The sequence below is a fragment of the Tachyglossus aculeatus genome, chromosome 6 (assembly GCF_015852505.1).
Source record: "Tachyglossus aculeatus isolate mTacAcu1 chromosome 6, mTacAcu1.pri, whole genome shotgun sequence".
In the NCBI taxonomy this organism is placed as follows: Eukaryota; Metazoa; Chordata; class Mammalia; order Monotremata; family Tachyglossidae; genus Tachyglossus; species Tachyglossus aculeatus.
The window spans coordinates 25,371,504-25,393,771 of NC_052071.1; the positions used below are offsets into that span (position 1 = coordinate 25,371,504).

Genomic DNA, 22,268 nt, shown 5'->3' on the forward strand with positions numbered 1-22,268 from the left:
GAGTATTGTTCTCCTGGGTATGGTATTACCTTTTGAGTAGACCTAGAATCCAAGCTGTGGCAAAGTGGAGCCACTGTTACTGACACTACATACACTTGGCTGGCCCTCAGTGAGAAAATCTTTGCATATATTTTTTTTTTTAGGTTTAGGAGGTTTATTTATTTATTTTTTTGAATCTGCATTTGGTGTTTTTAAATGTTGCCATGGAAAAAATCAGCTATGTTTCTGTTTAACATAAACTCAGTTTTTTTTTTGTTGTTCCAATACATCAGATTTTGTGCAACACACTTCACATGAGAACTCCAAAGTGATTGTGCAGATGATTTATTTTAGCTTTTGAATTAAACAGGTCAACTTTTCTCAAAAGCAGGTCCGTTAGTGTGGCTTTTACTGGATTATATAATATCACAAATAAAATGCCTGATGTTTAATGCCCAGATCATTTTCGTGTAAAAATGTTCAGACCCTGTTTCCCCAATTCCTCAATGGTTGCCCATTCACTTCCCCATCAAGCAAAAACTCCTTACCACTGGCTTTAAAGCACTCAATCACCCAGCCTCGTCCTACCTCACCTTGCTGTTTTTCGACTACAATCCAACCCGCAAACTTCGAGCCTCTAATGCTAACCTTCTTACTGTACCTTGATCTCTTCTCTTGCCACCGTCCTGCTCATATCCGAGAGTCAATTACTCTCCCCCCATTCAAAGCCCTATTGAAGGCACATCTCCTCCAAGAGGCCTTCCCCGACTAAATCCTCCTTTTCTCCCAATCCCTTCTGCGTCACCCTGACTTGCTTCCTTTATTCACCGCCCCCCCCGCAAAGCCCACAGCACTTATGTGTCTATTCGTAATTTATTTATTCATATTAATGTCTGTCTCCCCTTCTAGACTATGAGCTCATTGTGGCCAGAGATTGTGTCTGATTATTGTGGCATTGTACTCTCCCAGGCACTTAGTACAATGCTTTGCACTCAGTAAGCGCTCAGTAAATATGAATGAATAAATGGGTGAATCCTGTTTGAGAAAGTGACGCCAGTAACAGTGGGAATGATTGATATGACGTGATTTTATATATTTGCAAGATGTTTTACAAAAATGAAAATTGGGGAATGTCATAAGTTAGTGACTAGTTGAGAAAACAAATGAAGCCAGAAAGCAGTGGAGAGGTGTTGGAGGGGAGATAGTGCCGGGTTTAGGGCGTCTTTGAAATGTCTTTTCCCCAAAGTTGTTTTCGTATGGAACTTTTTTTTTTCTTCCAGGAGATAGAAAGATGGGTGTGTATATTGGGATAGTTGTGGTTAAGGGTGATGGGGCTTCAGGACTTGTTTTATCTTTCCTCATTTTCTGGGGGCCAGATGAGATGAGTAGGGATGAAGTACAGCAGAAAGACTGCCTCTTTACATTGGCCCTTCCTTGAAGGGAAAGCAGAGGTTGTTAAGTTTTTTTTTTTTTTTGGAGCAGCTCAAGGCTAATCCAGTGATTGCCAGTGTGGCAAAGCCTAGGGGTGGGAGGGGTGCGCTTGGGGGAGTATATTAGGAATAATGGTTGTCTGTATGCTCTCTGTCATTGGTTCTGGGTGCAGAGTGAAATTTAGGCTCCACATTGTTGTTTGATTCTGCTCAGGCCAAGTTGACATTCCTAAATTTTTAATCCCGGTGAAGAAAAATATCAATGATAAATGTTTGTGTGGTTTCCAAATGTGCCCAGACAAAAGCATTAAGGCTCTGCCATTGAATAGTTTACATTATGCTCTAATTGAACAAAGAGATGTCTTGTGGGTCGAAGTGAGGAATGTAGTAAGTAGTTGGGTTATTAGTAGATGGTCTTAGTGAAGTAGATTCATTCAGGTGTATTTATTGAGCGCTTACTGTATGCAAAGCACTGTACTAAGCACTTGGGAGAGTACAATACAAGACATTTGCAGCTAGCTCACAGTTTAGAGGGTGATTTTTGAAACCTGCCAAGAATTGATCTTAAAATGATTTCTGATTTTAGATGGTTTTATTCACAGTATACCTATTGGATGGATAAAAGGGCTAAATTTGAATGGATTATTTCTACTAGCTCCTGCCTGGGAGTCAGAGGACTTGGGTTCTAATCCCAGCTCCGACACTATTTTCTTCAGCCCAAAATATTTGAAATATTCGGGCTGTGTTGTTTTCTCCATTTACACATAAATGCATGCTGTTTACTAGCAGCTTAAAATCAAATTGTTGAATGCTAGTATCACGTGCACATTGTCATTTTTGTCTGAGTTTCTCTGCTTGCTCTGTGAGTTGGGGCAAATCAATTCTTTCTGCCTCAATTTCCTAACATATGACATGGGGATTCAATACTTGTTCTCCCTCTATTTAGTCCCATGTGGGACAAGGACTGTGTCTGATCTGATTGTCTTGCATCTACCCTCACTAGACTGTAAGTTGCTTGTGGGCAGGGAACTCATCTACCAAATCTGTAGCAGTGCCCTCCCTCGAGCACTTAGTTCAGTTTTCTTCACCCGGTAAGTACTCCGTAAATGGTCGATTGCTCAGTATGTTGCTTGGCACTGAGTGCTTAACTTTTTTGTATTACCATTATTACTATTGTTTATTGGTATCTAGGATTGGGGATCTTGGCTCTTCTTTTCACTATTTTTGAACTCAGCCCAATAGAGACTATTAGTTCATTGTAAGTCATAGAGTCAACTCCGAACTTCTTGTTGGAAGCCTGACACTTGAATTTGTGAACCTGCAGAGTTCAGTTTTAAGAAGACCAGCTTTAACTATATCCCTGTTCAAAGTCTTCCCTTGTGTGACTTGTCATTGCCCTTTTCCCTAAACTAACTTTTTGGGGCTCTAGGGGAAGGATCATGACAATGCAGTAGCGTTGTACTTGCTAAAACAATAGTTAATTCCTGGTCTGTTTATAGCCAAATCTCAGTTATTCAGAAGTGCAAATGATTTAGTGGTGTATTAGCTTAGCTTTGGATTTTCTCAATCATCAACATCATCAATCGTATTTATTGAGCACTTACTATGTGCGGAGCACTGTACTAAGCGCTTGGGAAGTACAAATTGGCAACATATAGAGACAGTCCCTACCCAACAGTGGGCTCACAGTGCCTCTTGATGGGCCTGTTTTTATGAAGCGTTGCTTCTCAGTCACCTGTCCACCAGTTCATCAACTTGGCAGGGAAAAAAGAACTCATCTTTTAAAACATACATTTCACACCAGTTAGATCATAATAGCTAACTTTTTAGACTGCGATAACACTTCTTTGAGCAGTGAGGCCCATATGCCTTTAGTATTATCACTGTACAAAAATGACTGTTTTCTTCAGCCCAAAACATTTGAAATATTCTGGACATGTGTTGTTTTCTCCATTTACAAATGCATGCTGTTTACTAGCAGCTTAAAATCAAATTCAGTTGAAGACTGGGATCCCGTGCACATTGTCATTTTTGTCTGAGTTTTGAGCTAATCCACTACCCTAAAAAATTAGTGTTATCTTTAAGGAAGCATGTATGTGGGTTTGCAAGTTGTCTTTTCTAGGTGTTATATTGGTTCTTCCCTATCTAGTGGAACAAGTATTATAGACAAGGTACTGTAGATAATTAGACATCTGATTTTACTGTCTCCCATAATTATTTGAAAAAATGTAAAAAAAAACCCTCTTCAGTCACTTTAAAGATCAACTGATTGTTGGAAGAATCATAGTGGAGTGAACCTCTGGAGGGAATGCAGATTGTCACATCAGATTCTTTTGAGAACTTGAAAAACAATAAATAAAATGTAAAAGTTGCTATTTTGAGATGACTGTGGGTAATAATATGTGCTAGCATATTGGTAGAAGTAATGTGACATACTTTTTGTTGACTCAGTCTCTCTGCTGTGTGCTCCTAGAGCCTTATATTTTATCAGACATAAGGATTTTATCCCACGGGCTATGAGATTGAGAAATTAGGTTCTAATGCTTTTGTGTTTATTATAGTTGCTTCAAAGAGATGTCTAATTTTTCAGGAAATCTATAATAACAAGACTTGTATTTGGTAGGGGTTGGTTAAAGATTTTAAGAAAGTGTGTGTAAAGTCAAAGTTTTAGTGCATTTTAATGTGCAAGCTTCTGAATCTATGCACTTGTTTACTGTTTTTTCATTGGACCACCAAAGATGATTATTATAAAATTATGAATTTGGAACAGGTCTTCCAACTTCCAATATTTCCAGGCTCCTAAATTGTCAAATTTGAGTGACCCAGGTCATTAAAAAATTCAAGTGTTTTAAGTGCTAAATTTTAAAAGCCTTTGATTCATTCAGTCATGGTTATTGAGTGCTTACTGTGCGCAGAGCACTGTTCTAAGCACTTGGGAGAGTACAGTACAGCAATAAACAGACACATTTCCAGTCCTTTAAATGTAGTGTATGTAATGAACTCTTACAGTAGAAAGTATGGATGAGTAAATATATTTTTTTCTTTTACAGGCATTTGTAAAGGACGTGCACGAAGATTCAATAACTGTTGCATTTGAAAACAAGTAAGCATATTGGAAATCCTATGGTTTACCATCACGTTAGTAATTTAAAACTCAAAGACTAATTAACACTTTTGCTGATTATTTTAAAACTAGAGAATTTTAAATGAGGTTAGTATTTAAAGATGCTTAAATTCCTATTTAAGCGCAGTTTAAGTTTTTCATAACCGTAATGAAGAAAAGGCACTATTAACATTTTCCAGCGTTGCAAGTTGTAGTTAAATATCAGTAAACAATATTATGTTATCTGTGCCATAGAAAATTTCTGAATGTCTGTATTAAAATAAGGAAAAGTCAGTTTTATCTGTTTACTGTAGAGCAAAAGAAATGCTGAGTAATGAAGTTGTTACACTCGGTTTTGCCATTGAGATTTGGTAAAACGTTGTTAGGGAACGAAGCGATGTTCTGGCAACACAAGTCCGTTTGGATATAGCAAGCCATGGGGTTGGTAAGACAGTTGATGTGCAAGCACATGGCTTGGGATAGGAGTTTTTCCTTAGTGTGGAATTTTGAAAAACCAAAATTCCTGCACTGTAGAACTTGGTATTTCCAATTCCCAAAGGCTCTGTAATAATTGTGGATTTGTTAAGCGCTTGCTTTGTGCCAAGCACTGTACTAAGTGCTGGGGTAGATACCAGATAGTTAAGCCCCACATGGGACTCACAGGCTAAGAAGGAGAGAATAGGGATTAAATCTCCATTTTGCAGATGAGGGAACTGAGGCACAAAGAAGTTAACTGACCTGTCCAAAGTCACACCGTGGACAACTGGCGTAATAGTTTTTTTGAAATAGAAGAATTGCAGTTCTGTAGTATTTCTGTATTAGTTTTTGTAATTGCAACCAAATCCCCATATAGTTTCAAGTTCCAATAAGAATCCTAGGACCTTTGAAATGATCATTTTAAATTTTTTTTTTAAATTGCAAAATGTTTAATTTTTCCTGATGACAAAAGACCTAGGCACATTTGAATATTTCACTTCAGGGAGCAATTTTCTGCCCCCCCCCCCCCCCCCCCCCCAAAAAAAAAATCCTTTGAACCAGTGTTGACATAATTTAAATCATTTAGGTTCTGCTTCTTTTCATCGAGTGCTTGGATAGAAATACTTGGGAGTATTTTTTAATAAAAATATGTTCGCATATTAAGTCATTAGGAGAAGTTTATGCATATTGGAAGTGGCGACCTGAAACCTTGTATTTTAGTTAGCCCTTTCTCCTTACCATGTAAGTGGCTGGAAAAGAACTTACAGTAGGACCATGTCGGCCCCCGACACTATAGATCTTGGGGTACTCTGAAGTACTATTTCTGTTGGGGTCAGGAAGAAGAGGAAAGCAGTGCCAAGGGAGGGCTTTTAGCTATGCAAGTTTTCCGTGTGCTCACAGATGTGACTCAGGCAACTGTCACACAGGAATTGCACTCTTCCAAGTGCTTAGGACAGTGCTTTGCACACAGTGAATGCTCAATAAATACCAGTGGTTGATGGATGGATTAGATCCCTAGGGTCCTCCACAGCTCCCGGACCAGAAACAAATGGAAGCAGCACCACAAGAATTCCAGGGAATCATCCACTCTGCAGACTTCTCCTCCGTGTAACTTTGTGGGCAGCTGCAAGGACACTAAGTGAATCAGCTGCCTTCATAAAATGTGTGTGAAACTGATTCCAGTTTTCTAATGTGGAATATTCCTGGTTTGACCATCCAGGCACCTCATAGCACACTTCTTTTAATCGACTGTTTGGATGGCAGGGGAACAGGGAGAGGCCACCGGCTTTCTTGATGGCTTACCTTCGTAGTCCTGCTGCCTTACGGAGAAGGCATAGGCAAGGGGAAGTTCTGAGGTTGCCCGATTTATTGATGCGAGTACTTGGATCCTTGGAACTCTTATCATCCATGGACCTGGATGATCCAGATTATGATTACTTCACTTTGGGTTTGATCACTCTTAAATCATTCATTGCTAGTACATTTCATCATCATCATCAGTCGTATTTATTGAGCGCTTACTGTGCGCAGAGCACTGTACTAAGCGCTTCTAGTACTAGTACATCAGGAGAAGGCAGGTTTATGCTGATGATCCTTATAGGTCTCCTTATTTTTCTGAAATCAAGTGGATTTATAAGAGTAATTCTAAAGGGAGTAGTGGCCTGTTGCCATTGTACTAATGGAATCAACCTTGAAGTTGTAATTACGAACTTTAAAGTTGAGATTAAATTTTATCCTGTTTAAGGTTATCTCTTTGGACATTCTTTTGCTATTCAAAAGCACATTAAGATCCCTTAGGTACGGCAGCCTTTCATTTGGAAAAGAAACTGTTCTGAAACCTCATTTATCAGTAGAAGCAAACCACTTCTGTCATTTTTCTACTTTCACTCTTCAGTAGTTGTAGTCATATTCTAATACATTTCTCTGACTGTCAGTAGTAACAGTAATAGTATTATTATCCCTTCTACACTCACTCCATTGGTGAACTCATTCGCTCCCATGGCTTCAACCATCATCTCTAGACAGATCTATATCTCCTCCCCTGTTCTCTCTCCCTCCCTCCAGGGATGTCTACGTAGATGTCCTCCCGCCACCTAAAACTCAACTTGTCCAAGACAGAGTTCCTTATCTTCCCTCCCAAACCCTGTTCTCTCCCTGATTTTCCCATCACTGGGCAGCACTGCCGTCCTTCCCATCTCACAAGCCTGCAGCCTTGGTGACTCCGCTCTCTCATTCACTCCACACATCCAGTCCGTCACCAGAGCCTGCCGGTCTCACCTTCACAACATCGCCATGATCTGCCCTCTCCTCTCCATTCAAACCGCTACCACTTTAGCGCAGTCACTCATCCTATCCCCACTGGATTACTGCATCAGCACCCTCTCTGACCTCCCAAACTCCTGTCTCTCCCCCACGTCAGTCCCTGTTTCACTCTGCTGCCTGGATTATCTTTCTACAAAAATGTTCTAGGCATTTCCCCCCCGCCCCCTTCCTCAAAAATCTCCAGTGGTTTCCTGTCAGCCTCCATACCAAACAAAAGCTCCTCACTTTGGGGTTCAAAGCTCTCCATCACCATGCCCCCTCCTACCTCACCTCCCTTCTCTCCTTCTTCATCCCAGCCCGCACACTCAGCTCCTCTGGTGCTGACCTTCTCACTGTGCTTCATTCTCACCTGTCCCGCAGTCGACCCCTGGCCTGGAATGCCCTCCCTCCTCAAATCTGCCAAGCAATCACATTTCTCCCCTTCAAAGCCCTACTGAAGGCTCACCTCCTCCAAGAGGCCTTCCCAGACTAAGCTCCCCTTTTCCTCAGCTCCCTCCTCTCCCCATCGCCCCGAATTGCTCCCTTTACCGACCTCTCCCTGCCCCACAGCACTTGTGCATATGTACATATCTGTAATTCTGTTTGTTTATATTAATGCCCGTTGACTTGTTTTGATGCCTGTTTCCCCTCTTCTAGACTGTAAACCTGGTGTGGCCAGGGATTGTCTGTCTCTATTGCTGAATTGTACTTTCCAAGCACTTAGTTCAGTGCTCTGCACACAGTAAGCGCTCAATAACTACTATTGAATGAATGAATAGTATTAAGCATGAAGTGTGCAGAGCACTGTACTAAGTGTTGGGAGAGAATACACAGTCTCAAGATTTCAGTATAATCGGGTTAGATCTTAGATCATTTTATGACTGATTCTGTCTTTCAGACTACCACTTTATGTACTGACTTTTCATCACCTCTAAAATCCTGTGTATATTTTTGGATGGGAGGCCTGCCTTTGTCATTTATTTGTTTCTCCTTTCTCCTTTGTTTCTGTTTGTTGTTAATGTGCTCTCCCAAGCGCTTAATACAGTGCTTTGCTTACAGTAAATGCTCGATAAATCCGAATGAATGAATGAAAAGAGGGAGTAGTTAAGGACAGTGCCATGGTTGCAGCTTTGAGAAGATGGGGAGGATGGTGATATTGGCAACAATTCTGGAAAGTTTAGGTAGAGGAGAGGGTTTAGCAGGAAATCAGAGAAGTTCACTTATACTGAATTTGAGCTGCTAATGGGACATAATAATTGTGGTATGTGTTATGTTCTAAGCACTTACTATGTACAAAGCAGTGGGATAGATACAAGATAATGAGCTCCCACATAGGGCTCACAGCAGGACGAAGAACAGGTATTAAATCCCTGTTTTGCAGAGGAGAGAACCGAGGCACCTGGAAGTTGTGACTTGCCCCAAGCATATAAGTGTCGGAGCTGGGATTAGAAGGCAGGTCCTCTGATTCCCAGGCCTATGCTCTTTCCACTAGACCACACTGCTTCTCATCTGTGTAAAGATAGCCTGGAAACAAACAGATGCAGTAGTGCGGAGGAGAAAGGTCGGGGCTAGTGAAGTAGATTTGGGCGTCATCTGCAGACAGAGTTGTTTGAAGCTGTGAGAGCAAATGAGCACAAGCGAGTAAGTGTTGATTGAGAATAGAAAGGATTCCAGAACTGAGAGAATTAGCATAGCCTAGTGGATACAGCATGGTCCTGAGAGTAAGAAGGACATGGCTTCTAATCCTGGCTCTGCCAATCAGTCAGTCAGGTGTATTTATTGAGTTCTCACTGTTTCCAGAGCCCTGTACTAAGCTCTTGGGAGAGCACAATATAATAATAAACAAGATACATTCCCTGTATCTGTTACAATGAGCTTACAGTTTAGAGGGGGAGACATACATTAATATAATTATATTATTAACATAATTGTAATTATATATGAATTAATGATGTTCATAATATAAATAATAAGTTACAGAAGTGTACAAAGGTGCTGTGGGGTAGGGAGTTTGGTTGGTGAATAAAGGCAGCAAGTCGGAGCAAGACACAGAAGGGATAGGAAGAAGACCAAAGAAGAATGTAGGGGGAAGGCCTCTTTTAGGAGATGTGCCTTGAATAAGGCTTTGAAGGAGAGAGAGAATAATTGTTGGGAGGGAGGGAGAGAGAGAGAGAGAGAGAATACAAAAATACGTGAGCTGTAATCCCAGTTTCACCATTTGTCTGCTGTGAGACCTTGGGCAAGTCACTCAGCTTCTGTGCATCAGTTACCTCATCTGTTAAATGATCAAGTAGCATCTATTTGGAACAGTGCTTGACACAAAGTAAGGCCTTATCAAATTCTATAATAATGTTAATTCTAATAATGATAGACCCAAGAGAGGCGTTTCAGATAAAACAAGGGACCCATATTTGGGAACCATTTTTCTACAGTGTTCTGTATAACAATTTGTAGTGGTCACCTTTTTTTATTATTATTATTATGGGTTGTCAAACTACACTTCTTTTTGTTTTTGAACCCCAACAACTGTTAAATCACCTTACATAAATAACGTACTCTACTACTTCCCCTACCTGTAATATACCTTAATGTCTATCTCTCCCAGTAAGCTCGTTATGGGCAGGGAACACATCTACCTATCAACTCTATTGTATTGTACTTTCCCAGGTGCCTAGTAAAACGCTCTGCAAACAGTAAGCCCTCCATAAATACCACTGACTGATTATTAAATTTTGTTACAGTCATCATTTTAATAGCTTAATTTCATTTTTTTTTCTGTTTTCCTTACTAATAAATTATCTGGGGTCTCATGCCGTGTTCTGCACAGGATTTGTTGGTATCTCTCAGGCTTTAGTTTTTATATAGAAAAGCAAAATGAAAAATTTTTTTAAGCTAATAAAAATAATTTGAAAGATTTGCTGAATTCTGATCAGAAGGACTGTATTTTATCCTTCTGTTATACTTTCTCCTTCGGCAAAATCTCCTTCCTGGCATGTCTCTCATCCTTTCAGGGGATTTAATTTTCTGCCCTTTGGACAGTTAGTTAGAAGAATTATATCTCCATTCTGGGGAACCAGCAAAATATGACATGTTGCAATTTCACTGCTCACCTCCGTGGTAGATTTCTACCTTCAAAATATGCAACTTGCTGCTAAAACAACGTATTATTAAATGCTTTACAAGGGTTGGTAGAGAGCCTAACCAAAGTTTTAACTCAGGTGGGCTCCAATTCATTTCCTGCTTGTGGGTTCGCTGCTGACCAAGCAGCAGAGAGGGTGGGTGGGTGTGTGCAGATTCCTATGACTTCTTTTGATCTGGTTATCTCCCACTGATAATCCAAATGAAATCTGTATTTACCTGCTACTTTCTGCCTAAGATACTGTTATATCACACTGCACACATACAGCTCCAGTCCCTGGCAACCGTCAATAGGGACTGTTTCCTCTAAATATTTGCAGGCATGTTTTATTCTTAGTGGGGTTTCATCCGTGTGGTACCTCGATTCCGATACCTGCTCCGTGCAGGCTTGAATTGGGCCTGTGCCAAGTTCTATCCTCTGTGGTTATTCATTCATTTATTCATTGTCGTATTTATTGAGCGCTTACTGTATGCAGAGCACTGTACTAGGCGCTTGGGAAGTACAAGTTGGCAACATAGGGAGACAGTCCCTACCCAGCAATGGGCTCACAGTCTAGAAGGGGGGAAACAGACAACAAAACAAAACATGTAGACAGGTGTCAAGTCATCAGAACGGTTATACTGCTCCTTCTATTTTCAGAAGCCTAAGCTTTGCTTTAGCATCACTAAACTATTGTCAGTGGGCTCCTTACTGAGGAAACCTAAAAGAAAATAACATTGTAATGTGGCTGTTGAAATTTGCTGTTGAAGTGACAGCCACTTCACTTAAGACCCATATTGTTCTTGCCAAGTTAGGTTTTTTTTAACATTTTCTATCATTTAAGATAAAAAGAATAATAAATAATAAACTCAGCAAAGCCCTGCAATATTGCAAAAAAAAAAAAGAAAGAAAAGAAAAGAAATGCCACTTACTTAACCACCCCCTGTAGGCTGACTCCATCGGATTTCTGTGGTTGATGTGACCTCACCAGCACAGTGCAGGCTGGGACGTCGCACTGAGCAGCAGCTAGGCATCCATATCAAGGCTTGACCTCGCGGGACCTAAAAATTAAAGGGGGAAAAAGTGAATTGTAAGTTGCTAATGTGCTGAATGCCCCATTTTGCTTGGTCAATAGGGCATTTAGCACCAGTTGCTGTTGGAATGGAATTTAATTCCACTGCAGGTCAAAAGTTTTTTCCCTGCTACTGCTAACATTATTTTACTGCTATAAACTAACAACTTTTTATTCCGAATTTGTCTGGCCTTAGTTTAGAACTCTCAGGCATTGAATTTATGGCTAAAGTATTTTAAAGTTTATGTAATTTGTTGATTTATTGTGGTTAGGAGAAATTATTTTTAATGGAACTAAAAGGCCCCTGAGCTGCATGAAGATTTTAATGAAGTGTTTCTTACTGCCATTGTGCCTCATAGCATAAAAAAAATCATTGTAAAAACATGTTTCCATTTATACTAGAAATGCTGAAGATCATGATTAACAAGAAATCTGCTTATTTGCTAAATAGTGCTGCATTTATGACTTCCTTTTTGTTTGAATAGAAAAGGAAAACCCACTGAATGGGTTGATTTTCGTTGTTTTTGGTTTTTTTGCAGCTGGCAGCCTGAGAGACAAATTCCATTCCATGATGTGAGATTCCCACCTCCCGCAGGTTATAATAAAGATATAAATGAAAGTGACGAAGTTGAGGTAAGTATACTAATGCCATTGGATTTTTTTTAGCACCTATTAACCAAGGCAAGAATGGGAGATATTTGAGATGTGTTCTTATTGTTTGTAATATATTTGACTTTAGGGAAAAGTATAAGAACAGAACACTCCAATTACTTGAAAGAATATCGCTATTAGGTTTTTTGTTTGTTTTCCCCCCAAAAATATAGCTGTACCTCTCGATATAGGCAGGCAGTGTTCATGAATGGCTACACTGTGGGTTATTTTCTCATAGGCTTACAGTTAGGTAGATTCATTCAATCAGTTGTATTTATTGAGTGCTTACTGTGTGCAGAGCACTGTACTAAGCACTTGGAAAGTGTAGTTCAGCAATAAAGAGAGTCAGTCCCCGCCCACAACAGGCTTACAGTCTAGAGGAAGGTATTCCAGTCACTGTACTAAGCACTGGGGTAGATACAAGCAAATCGGGTTGGACACAGCCCTGTCCCATGTGGGGCTCACACTCTCAATCCCCATTTTACAGATGAGGGTACTGAGGCCCAGAGAAGTGAAGTAACTTGCCCAAGGTTACACAGCAGACAAGGGGTGGAGCTGGGAATAGAAGCCATAACTTTCTGAGTCCCAGGCCCATGCTGTTTCCACTACGCCGTGCTGCTTTTTGTAATAATTACGGTATTTGTAAAGCGCTTACTGTGTTCCAGACACTGTACGAAGCTCTGGGGTGGGTCCCATCAAGTCAGGTCGTCCACAGTCCCTGACTCAAGTATGGCTCACAGTCTCCTAATCCCCACTTTACAGATGAGGTAACTGAGGTACAGAGAAGCGACTTGCCCAAGTTCACACAACAGACTTGTGGCGGAACCAGGATTAGAACCAAGGTCTTTCTGACCCCCGGGCCCTTGCTCTATCCATTAAGTCACGCCGCTTCTGTGTCACAACCAGATGTAGTGTGGTTGCCAAGCCCTGCTGGTCAAGAAAAATGACTTTGTAAATCCCTCCCTAGTTCCAAGTGATTTTCTAGCACCCTTCGTCCTAGTACCCCCACCCCACCCACCCTGTGGCATACACAGAAATTCGACAGTTTTCATAATAATAATAATAATCATTCTTTGTTCACTTTTGAGCCTGTGAAATTAATACAGAAATTTCTGCTTTGCCTAATTTTCTCCATTTAATATCACTGTACTCCTGTGCCCCACAACTGTATGGGCTGATCAAGTAGTTATCAGACTCTTTCGACTGGGGGCATTCTAAATCCGCTTTTTATTTCCCTCATTTTATAATTGCAAAGCCCCGGCCACCGCACGTTTTTCCCTTTGTGACATTTTTAATAGACATCATTTGCCCTAGATTACATATTTTGCCATCAGATATGGGGAGATGATGTCCCAAATATTTTAAAATACGGATTTTACATAAGAAATTCAGTCAAAAAAAATTATCCAGTCTCTGACAAAGTAAATCAGTGTTCTTCCTCCCTCTCCAGAGTGCAGAATAGAAAGGGCCTGAGTAGATGGGCTGCCATCCAGCCACCCCTGGAGTGGACTGGAACAAAAGAAGGAGAGAGTTTAGGAGAGCACCCAGTTAAGCAGCATATTGCCCCAGTGCAGGGAGTCCAGACAATCAGGTGGTACTGGTCAATTGATAGTATATGGGAATCGGTACCTTTAGGAACTCTGACGATCCAAACTGTTGATTCAGTGCAGGCAACACTCCCTTGCCATGTCGCTTGAGTGACTTAGCAGGGCTGCCCAAAGAAGAGATGCAGATCTTCAGCGTTCATATGTGGCATTTGAATTTATTTCTGGGTTGGTAACACAATGTGCAATGACTGAGTCAATAAGTAGCCTCCTGTGCTCTCCCAGGACCTTTGTCACCTCTAAGAAGGGAAGATTGCTAAAAGGGCATTTGGGTCTGAGGCACTGAGAGCTCCAGGTTTGGGAGACTCCCCTAGCAATTCCATCCTCTTATCCAAACTACCATTATTCTGGAGTTTGTTTTGTGTAGAAAACAGTGAAACAACTGATTTTTATTTTTAAAAGAATCCACACAAACTCCATTGTTTTGGTGAGATGTTCATTCATTCATTCATACTTATCATTAGTGTTGATCATCAATCGTATTTATTGAGCGCTTACTATGTGCAGAGCACTGTACTAAGCGCTTGGGAAGTACAAATTGGCAACATATAGAGACAGTCCCTACCCAACAGTGGGCTCACAGTCTAAAAGGGGGAGACAGAGAACAAAACCAAACATACTAACAAAATAAAATAAATGGAATAGATATGTACAAATAAAATAAATAAATAGAGTAATAAATATGTACAAACATATATACAGGTGCTGTGGGGAAGGGAAATGTTGATGATGATATTTGTTAAGCGCTTACTATTGGCCAAGCACTGTTCTAAGCCCTGGGGTAGATACAAGGTAATTAGGTTGTCCCACATGGGGCTCAGAGTCTTATTCCCCATTCTACAGATGAGGTAACTGAGGCACAGAGAAGTTAAGTGACGTGCTCAAAGTCACACAGATGATAAGTGGCGGAGCCGGGATTAGAACCCATGACCTCTAACTCCCAAGCCCGGGCTCTTTCCACTAAACCGCACTGCTTCTCTGTGATATTGAGTGCTTACTGTGTGCAAAGCACTGTACTAAGCGCTTGGGAGAGTACAGTGTAACAACAAACAGATGCATTCCTACCCACAAGGAGCTCACAGTCTTGAGGGGAGACATGCAAAATTGAGAAGACATTTGTTTTACAAATGTTAACCGGGGTGGGGGTGGGGGGGTGTCTCTCCCCATGTCTGTCTTAGGAATAGGAGGGAAATCATCTTGATATTGTTTTCCAAAGAAAATCCTAAGAAAACCGTCTCCCAAAACCCCTGATTATGCTTAAGCAGGAGGTACTTGTCCTCTAAACTTATGTACTTAAAACAGTTGGTTCAGTAGACTTGGCAGTTTGAAAAGAGTAAAAGATATTGCCAAGTTTTATGAAAAGGAGTATGATTCCCTCTCTATTTTAATTGATATTTGTTAACTCTAATCAGATATGCATCTCAATGCCCCAGCTCCCATTTTTAAGGAACTCCTGGGCCACACAACTTCCTGGTTTACTTTGGCGTGTTAATGAGCCTCCAAAAGAGTGTTTCATTTGCAAGTAGGGAACAGTTTAAAGGGCAAAGGCACAACCTGATTCTGAGATGTACATTCATTCATTCAGTCGTATTTATTGAGCGCTTACTGTGCAGAGCACCGTACTAAGCGCTTGGGAAGTACAAGTTGGCAACATATGGAGACGGTCCCTACCCAACAGTGGGCTCACAGTCTAGAAACCCCACATTAACTACAGCTCATAATAGTGAGGTTTTAGGTCAATGAAAGCCAAACCAATGTATTGAATGACCAATAGGGTGTGTGTTTATTTTTATTATTTATTTTTCTGGGGTGCCGAAGTTGGTGAACTGTAGTAACCTTTTTTTTAAATTCCAGATGGAAAAGGAGGAAGATAGTTGTTGTAGATTTTTTTTAAATAATAACATATTGACTTAGAGATGCATTAGAATTTGTTATCTATTAAGCATGTTTTTTGTTCCATTAACTATGAACTAATATGTCCTTGAAATGTTTCCATCTATTCATAACATAATTTTTCTGGGTAGGTTTATTCCAGAGCAAATGAAAAAGAACCATGCTGCTGGTGGCTGGCTAAAGTGAGAATGATAAAGGGTGAGGTAGGAATATGCTTATACTTTTAAAATATTTCTTGCATTTCTTTTTTCATATACATTTGGACAGAATATTTTAATGGATCAGAGGCACACCCATTTGGGTGTTGTTTTAGATAGTAACGTCTATCAATTCCTTTGTTTTTTATTGCTTTCGGGCCAAGTATGTTTTTTTCTCATTTTCTTCCAAAACCGTATTTCATTTTGAATAGGCATACCATGATTCTCTGGATTTCCAAATTGTGACTACTAGTGATTTTCATTTTTTTCTCTCAGTTTTATGTAATAGAGTATGCAGCTTGTGATGCCACTTATAATGAAATTGTCACAATTGAGCGCTTAAGATCTGTGAATCCCAACAAACCTGCAACAAAAGACACTTTCCATAAGATCAAACTGGAAGTTCCAGAAGACTTACGGCAAATGTAAGTACAAAGCTCTGTTAAAGACGTTAATGCCCAAATACAGTCCATTAGATTATGAGACCCTTGAGGGGTGTTTTGAGATAAACATTTGGTTTAGGGGATTTTTTTTAGAGATTGGGAATTCTGTCAGTATGACTCAGTGGTACTGAGCACCCATACCAATATCCTTTACTCTTTTCAAGCTGCCAAATCTACTGAGCCAACTGTTTTAAAGTACTATTAAGTGCTAGGTGCTGTAAGAAGGCGCTTCATTGAGCACGTGGAAGAGTACAGCAGTAGCAAGAGAGGCACTTCCTCCTCAGAAAGCAGCATAAACACATCAGGAAGAAACAACTGAACAAATAACTGGGGAGAGGTGTGATCGGGTGGAACTGTTGGATGGAGAGGGGATGTTCAAGGCTGAAAAAAACAAGATAAAGTGAAGAGTCAGAGGCGGGAGAGTCGAGAGGTACAGTTAGGTGACTGTGGGAGGAGCAAAGAGTGCTGGTTAGGGAAGTATTAGATAGAGGGAACAGGTGGAAAACCTTGGAACTGATAGCAAGAAGTTGCTGCTTGATGCTGATAGAGACAGATTGCTTTTGGAGATTTAGGAGAGGTCAAGAGGTGAGTTCTGTTGCAAGACAGTCTGTGCAGCAGGCTATAGGCAGAGTGACCAGCAAGGCTATATGAGTCATACTTATCAATCAATCAATCAATCGTATTTATTGAGCGCTTACTATGTGCAGAGCACTGTACTAAGCGCTTGGGAAGTACAAATTGGCATCACATAGAGACAGTCCCTACCCAACAGTGGGCTCACAGTCTAAAAGGGGGAGACAGAGAACTGAACCAAACATACCAACAAAATAAAATAAGTAGGATAGAAATGTACAAGTAAAATAAATAAATAAATAAATAGAGTAATAAATATGTACAACCATATATACATATATACAGGTGCTGTGGGGAAGGGAAGGAGGTAAGACGGGGGGATGGAGAGGGGGACGAGGGGGAGAGGAAAGAAGGGGCTCAGTCTGGGAAGGCCTCCTGGAGGAGGTGAGCTCTCAGCAGGGCCTTGAAGGGAGGAAGAGAGCTAGCTTGGCGGATGGGCAGAGGGAGGGCATTCCAGGCCCGGGGGATGACGTGGGCCGGGGGTCGATGGCAGGACAGGCGAGAGCGAGGTACAGTGAGGAGATTAGTGGTGGAGGAGCGGAGGGTGCGGGCTGGGCAGTAGAAGGAGAGAAGGGAGGTGAGGTAGGAGGGGGCGAGGTGATGGAGAGCCTTGAAGCCCAGGGTGAGGAGTTTCTGCTTGATGCGCAGATTGATCGGTAGCCATTGGACCAACTCTCTCTCTTAACTAGTTGTCTTGACGACACCTTCATTCTTCACCTCCACACTTCTTCCAGGGATATATATCTTCTTATGTAGATATATATAAAAAAAATGTATTGCCAGCTATGGTTATGTACCAATGAGTCTAGGGTTATAGTAGATGGTTGGGGATAATAAAAAGTACCTAAATGGAAGGCATCACCTGCCCACAAAAAGCCTACTTCTAAGACAGAAGACCAGTGCAGGAGTAACATCTGTCAGAGATAACACCATGGAGATCAGCATCTCAATGCCTCTGCCTCTTCTCCCTTTTCGTCCCATCTCAGAAACATTTCCAAATTCCTGAATTTTTTTTTTTTTTTGAGTTAGGCTTCAATGGATGGGGCTTGATAGCAGGTTTTGCTTCTAGGCTGAGTCTTCCAACCTTTGAATAGTCTATCATTAATGGGTTATACTCTCCCCGCTGTACCCCCAACCCTCTTCTCCGAGAGCACTGTAGAGTTGTATTAACTTTGCTTTGATCATAGAAACTTAGTGGAAGCCATGTGATAGAAATAAAGTTCTTCCCAATGCCTGTTAACTAAGTTCTGGCGGTGCTTATGTTCAAGTATTTGGTGGGCTACTGGAATTTCAAGGGGAGAATATTTCCTAATCTGGAAAGGAAACCTCCTTAGTGTTTGTTATGCAGCAGGTGCCCCACAGTTCTCCTAAGACTAAGTGGAGTCATTTTAAAGGCTCCGGGAAACTGCATTCAGTTTAGCTTTATCCATCTCCATTCCACTGGAGGAGGATTAAGGCATACTGTTTTTATTGTAAACTCCTCCCGTTGATGGAGACATTGTCCAGGACAGATCAATCCCCCAAGGTTAGTTACAGTACTGGTTAGTTGAACTTTCTCGTTAGTAATGTGCTAGAAAAATCCATTTTTAGTGTATGTATCTGGCTATAGGTGGACTTGAAAGAGCTGATACTAATGACTAGCTGAAAAAATGTCCCAGAAGCTGCATATTTTAGCAGTTTTAGTGATGGACTTTGGCCAGTTAGTGATGGGAGAATTGCTGTTAGAACTTTTTGCTTTAATTTGCTGTAGTGGGATTTGATTTTAGAGAACGAGCTAGAGGTACGTAGAGAGGTGGGTGTTTGCAATGGATTACAGTCTCAGGGCCCAGCATTAATCCCTAATATTCAAATTCAGCAGGCAGTTTTCATTTATGGGGTTGAGCAAGGGTTATATATTTGCCAGCCAGTAAGAGACCAATGTTTCAGGTGTGAGGGTCATTGAGGTCTCACAGTCAAAAGAACAAGCTCCTTCTGTTGTCCCTGCCCTGGTGAGCTCAGACAACGTGGCATCTGCAACTTGCTAGTCCTTTTTTTCCCCATCTATAGGGTGGTGCTGACCACAAGCATCCTGGCACTCAAAATTCTTTATCTCTATTCAGTGCAGACGATGCTGGGCTAGAACTATAGGCCACTGGGACAGTCTAGAATTGGCTTCCCGCTTGACATCTATTGTTCTGGCATGTTGAGAGTTTGATCTTCCACACTTTATCTTGCCACTGTCCTGCCTGGGGTCTGGAACTGCCCTAAACAGTAGCATGATGGCCGGGCTAGGAAGGAGAGCAGAAAAATCTGAAATACTGTGTACTAGGCAGACTTGATGTAAACTTAATCAATCAGGGGTATACATTACTATGTGCAGAGTACTATACTAAGCACCTGAGAGAATACAATAAAATAGAATTGGTAGACCCATTCCCCACCCACAGCAAGCTTACAGTTTAGAGGCAGGCCCTGTGCTATGTGACTTTAAAAATAATGTCATGCCTGCACACTGCAGTCCCGTTTAGCATTAGTTTGGTGCTTAATGTTTGTTTTGTCCTGTTCAGATTCAGTCCAAAGACAGTTTCTAAAGAAAACCTTCCTTTAGAAAGCAGGCTTGTTCTCTGAATATGCAGCCTAAGTCGGAAAGGAGTATTTTGAAGCCAGTGCAAAGTTTTAAAATTATGGAAATCTTCAGCTTTTTGAGGTTATGGAAAAAAGAAACCCAGAAAGGTGATTAAAAACTATGCTCTGAAACAATGGTATGTGGAATACTCAGTGTGGTTCTCGTTACATCTTTGGAAAGAAGTAAGATCTGAGAAAGGTACAGAGGAGAGTTACTCAAATCATTAGAAAGGTGGTTGAAGTTTAGAAAACGGATGGACTAAAAAGATTAGAACTCTTCAATCTGAGGGTGGGGGGAGACTAAAAGGTATGTAATTAAAATCTACAAAGTGAGGGAGGCGGAGAAAAAAATCAGCAAGAAATGTTTGCCAATAGGCATTTGGGGGAGCTGTGACAATTGGCAATTTTTTCTTATGTAGCAATCTATAAGTTTATTTACTTGTGCATGCAGTTTATTTTGACGGACTTTATTTCTAAATACTTTTATGTCCATCTTCCCCATTAAAGTGTGAGCTCCTTGTGGACAGGCAGTTGGTCACTGTTTCATTTTATATTTCCTAAGCACCCCGTGGACACTGGATAAATGCTATTATTAGCAATCAATCAAAAATATTTGAATGCTTATGTGCAGAGTACTGTACTTCATACTTGGGAAAGGACAGTAGAATTAGTTGTCATGATCCCCGCCCTCAAGGATCTTATTATCTAGTGGGTAAGCTAGACCCTAAAATAAATTAAAGATAGGAGGAAATAAGATCTGTAGATACCTACCTAAGTACTCTGGGGGTGTGCACGTAGTCAGGCGCTTAGGTGCCATGGAAATGCTGAAGTGACGGTTGAGGGGAATATAGGGTGGGCTAATCACAGGTTAATTAGGGGAGGTCTCCTGGAGGGAATGTTAATTCAGAGAAGCTCTGAAGATGGAGGGAGTTTAGAAAGGTGGGTGGGTCTGAGCAAATTGTCAGTGTTGGATCAGAGGAGAAGGAGGTATACTGAGTAGGTTGGCTTGAGAAGAATAATTTTTGTTTTTAAATAGTACGTGTTAAATGCTTAGTATGTCAGGCACTGTAACTAACTGTTGGGGGTAAACACCAGCTAACCAGATGGGACACAGTCCCTGTTCCACATGGAGCTCAGCCTCTTAATCCCCATTTTACAGATGAGGATAACTGAGGCACAGATAAGTGAATTGCCCATGGTCACATAGCAGACAAGTGGCAGAGCTGCGATTAGAACCCAGGTCCTTCTGACTCCCAAACCCATGCTGTATCCACTAGGGCATGCTATTTCCCTATTGCAACTATGGGGTAGTGGAAGAAGGGAGAGGATAAATGGGAGATAGCTGATTGATTTAAAGCCAGGAGTCAGGAGTTAATGCTTAATGTTGAATTTTATTACTATTTTCCAACCTTCAGCCTCAGATTGGATCATTTATAAGATCTAGTGAGGTTTATTTGCCATCCAGCGCACACCCACGTTCCAGGGAGCTGCTGGCCTTATATACAAGTGCGACACCCCTCCGTGCCCCATGACAGCATCCTGGACTTGTTTTGGGTACATACACATACACACACTCTCTTTCTTTCTCTATTTTCGCTCTCTCTCTCTCTCTCTCACTGTCTCTCTCTCTCATATATATATTTAAACCCAATCTGCTTTTTGTCAGGCTCAAAATCCCAATTAGCATAAGCATCCAGGCATTTGCAACATATATCTTCCCATAGTGTAGATTGCCTGGATGGTTCTCCTTTGGTTTAGTTAAACATTTGCACCCTATTTGGTGCCCTCTCCAGTCAGTCTCACAACCCTGATACTCTCTGCAGGGACTTGTGTCCTGAGGGGCATGATCTACCCTTCTTGCAGTAGCTTCCAGAGAAAATTAAGACACTGCTTTCCAGATAACTCCCTTCCTGAATCCTGCTGTTTTTGGCTGTCTGCATTTCTCGCCACATTCTTGGCTGGCTTCCTGAACTTTCTCGGGTATTAACAGTGGCAGTATTGGCTGTTTTAGTACACTTGGGAAATAAAAGTGAAACTTGTCAAAGTTCATATATCATTTTTTTTTAACAAAGGGCGGTCTGCCCCTCCCTCCCCCCCAATCACACACAACTGTCCTCAGAAGGGGCAGCCTACCAGTAAAGGTGTAAGACTTCAAAATCATACCTAAAATTCAATATCCCTCCTATATTTAATTTACTCAAACACAGCCTAATTATGGTAACATTTTAAAGCATTCAAAGTGCAGGTTTGGTTTATTCCATATATTAAAGACTCAACAAATAATGAAGTTAAATTTATTTTACTGACATTTCAGATGATCTCTTCTCATGATATGTGTAGTATCTCATACAGTATTACTGTACCTAATTTACTATACTTTATATTATTAGGTAGAACCTCTGCTGCTTGTCTGCAGTGTGACCTTGACCAAGTATCTTAACTTCTCCACATCTCAGTTCCTAAATCTGTGAAATGGGGTTTCAGTACCTATTCTCCTTCCCGTTGAGGTAGTGAGCCCCCATGTTGGATAGGGACTGTGTCCAACATGATTAGGTTATATCTCCTCCAGTGCTTAGTATGGGGTTTGGCATGTAAAAAGCATTTTAATAATACAGTTAATAATAATAACAATTATGACCATCTTGGAATACCTTAATACATGATTGTAGAATTCTGACAGGGAAGTTTTCAATATATTTGGAAATGGAAGCTTTTCAGATACATTTAACCACCTATTTGTTTAACTGGCATTATCTCGCAGTT

General features: G+C 40.9%; 1 protein-coding gene across 9 annotated transcripts in view; it reads left to right on the plus strand.

Moving 5' to 3' along the window:
- FMR1 (FMRP translational regulator 1) overlaps nt 1-22,268 on the plus strand; it is a 63,478-nt gene that overhangs the window by 12,981 nt on the left and 28,229 nt on the right. For all 9 annotated transcript variants that reach the window (XM_038747630.1, XM_038747632.1, XM_038747625.1 and 6 more), the window contains exons 2-5: nt 4,460-4,512; nt 12,020-12,113; nt 15,760-15,831; nt 16,102-16,250. In XM_038747630.1, coding sequence (XP_038603558.1) covers nt 4,460-4,512; nt 12,020-12,113; nt 15,760-15,831; nt 16,102-16,250 — 368 coding nt within the window. The remainder of the gene's footprint in view (nt 1-4,459; nt 4,513-12,019; nt 12,114-15,759; nt 15,832-16,101; nt 16,251-22,268) is intronic.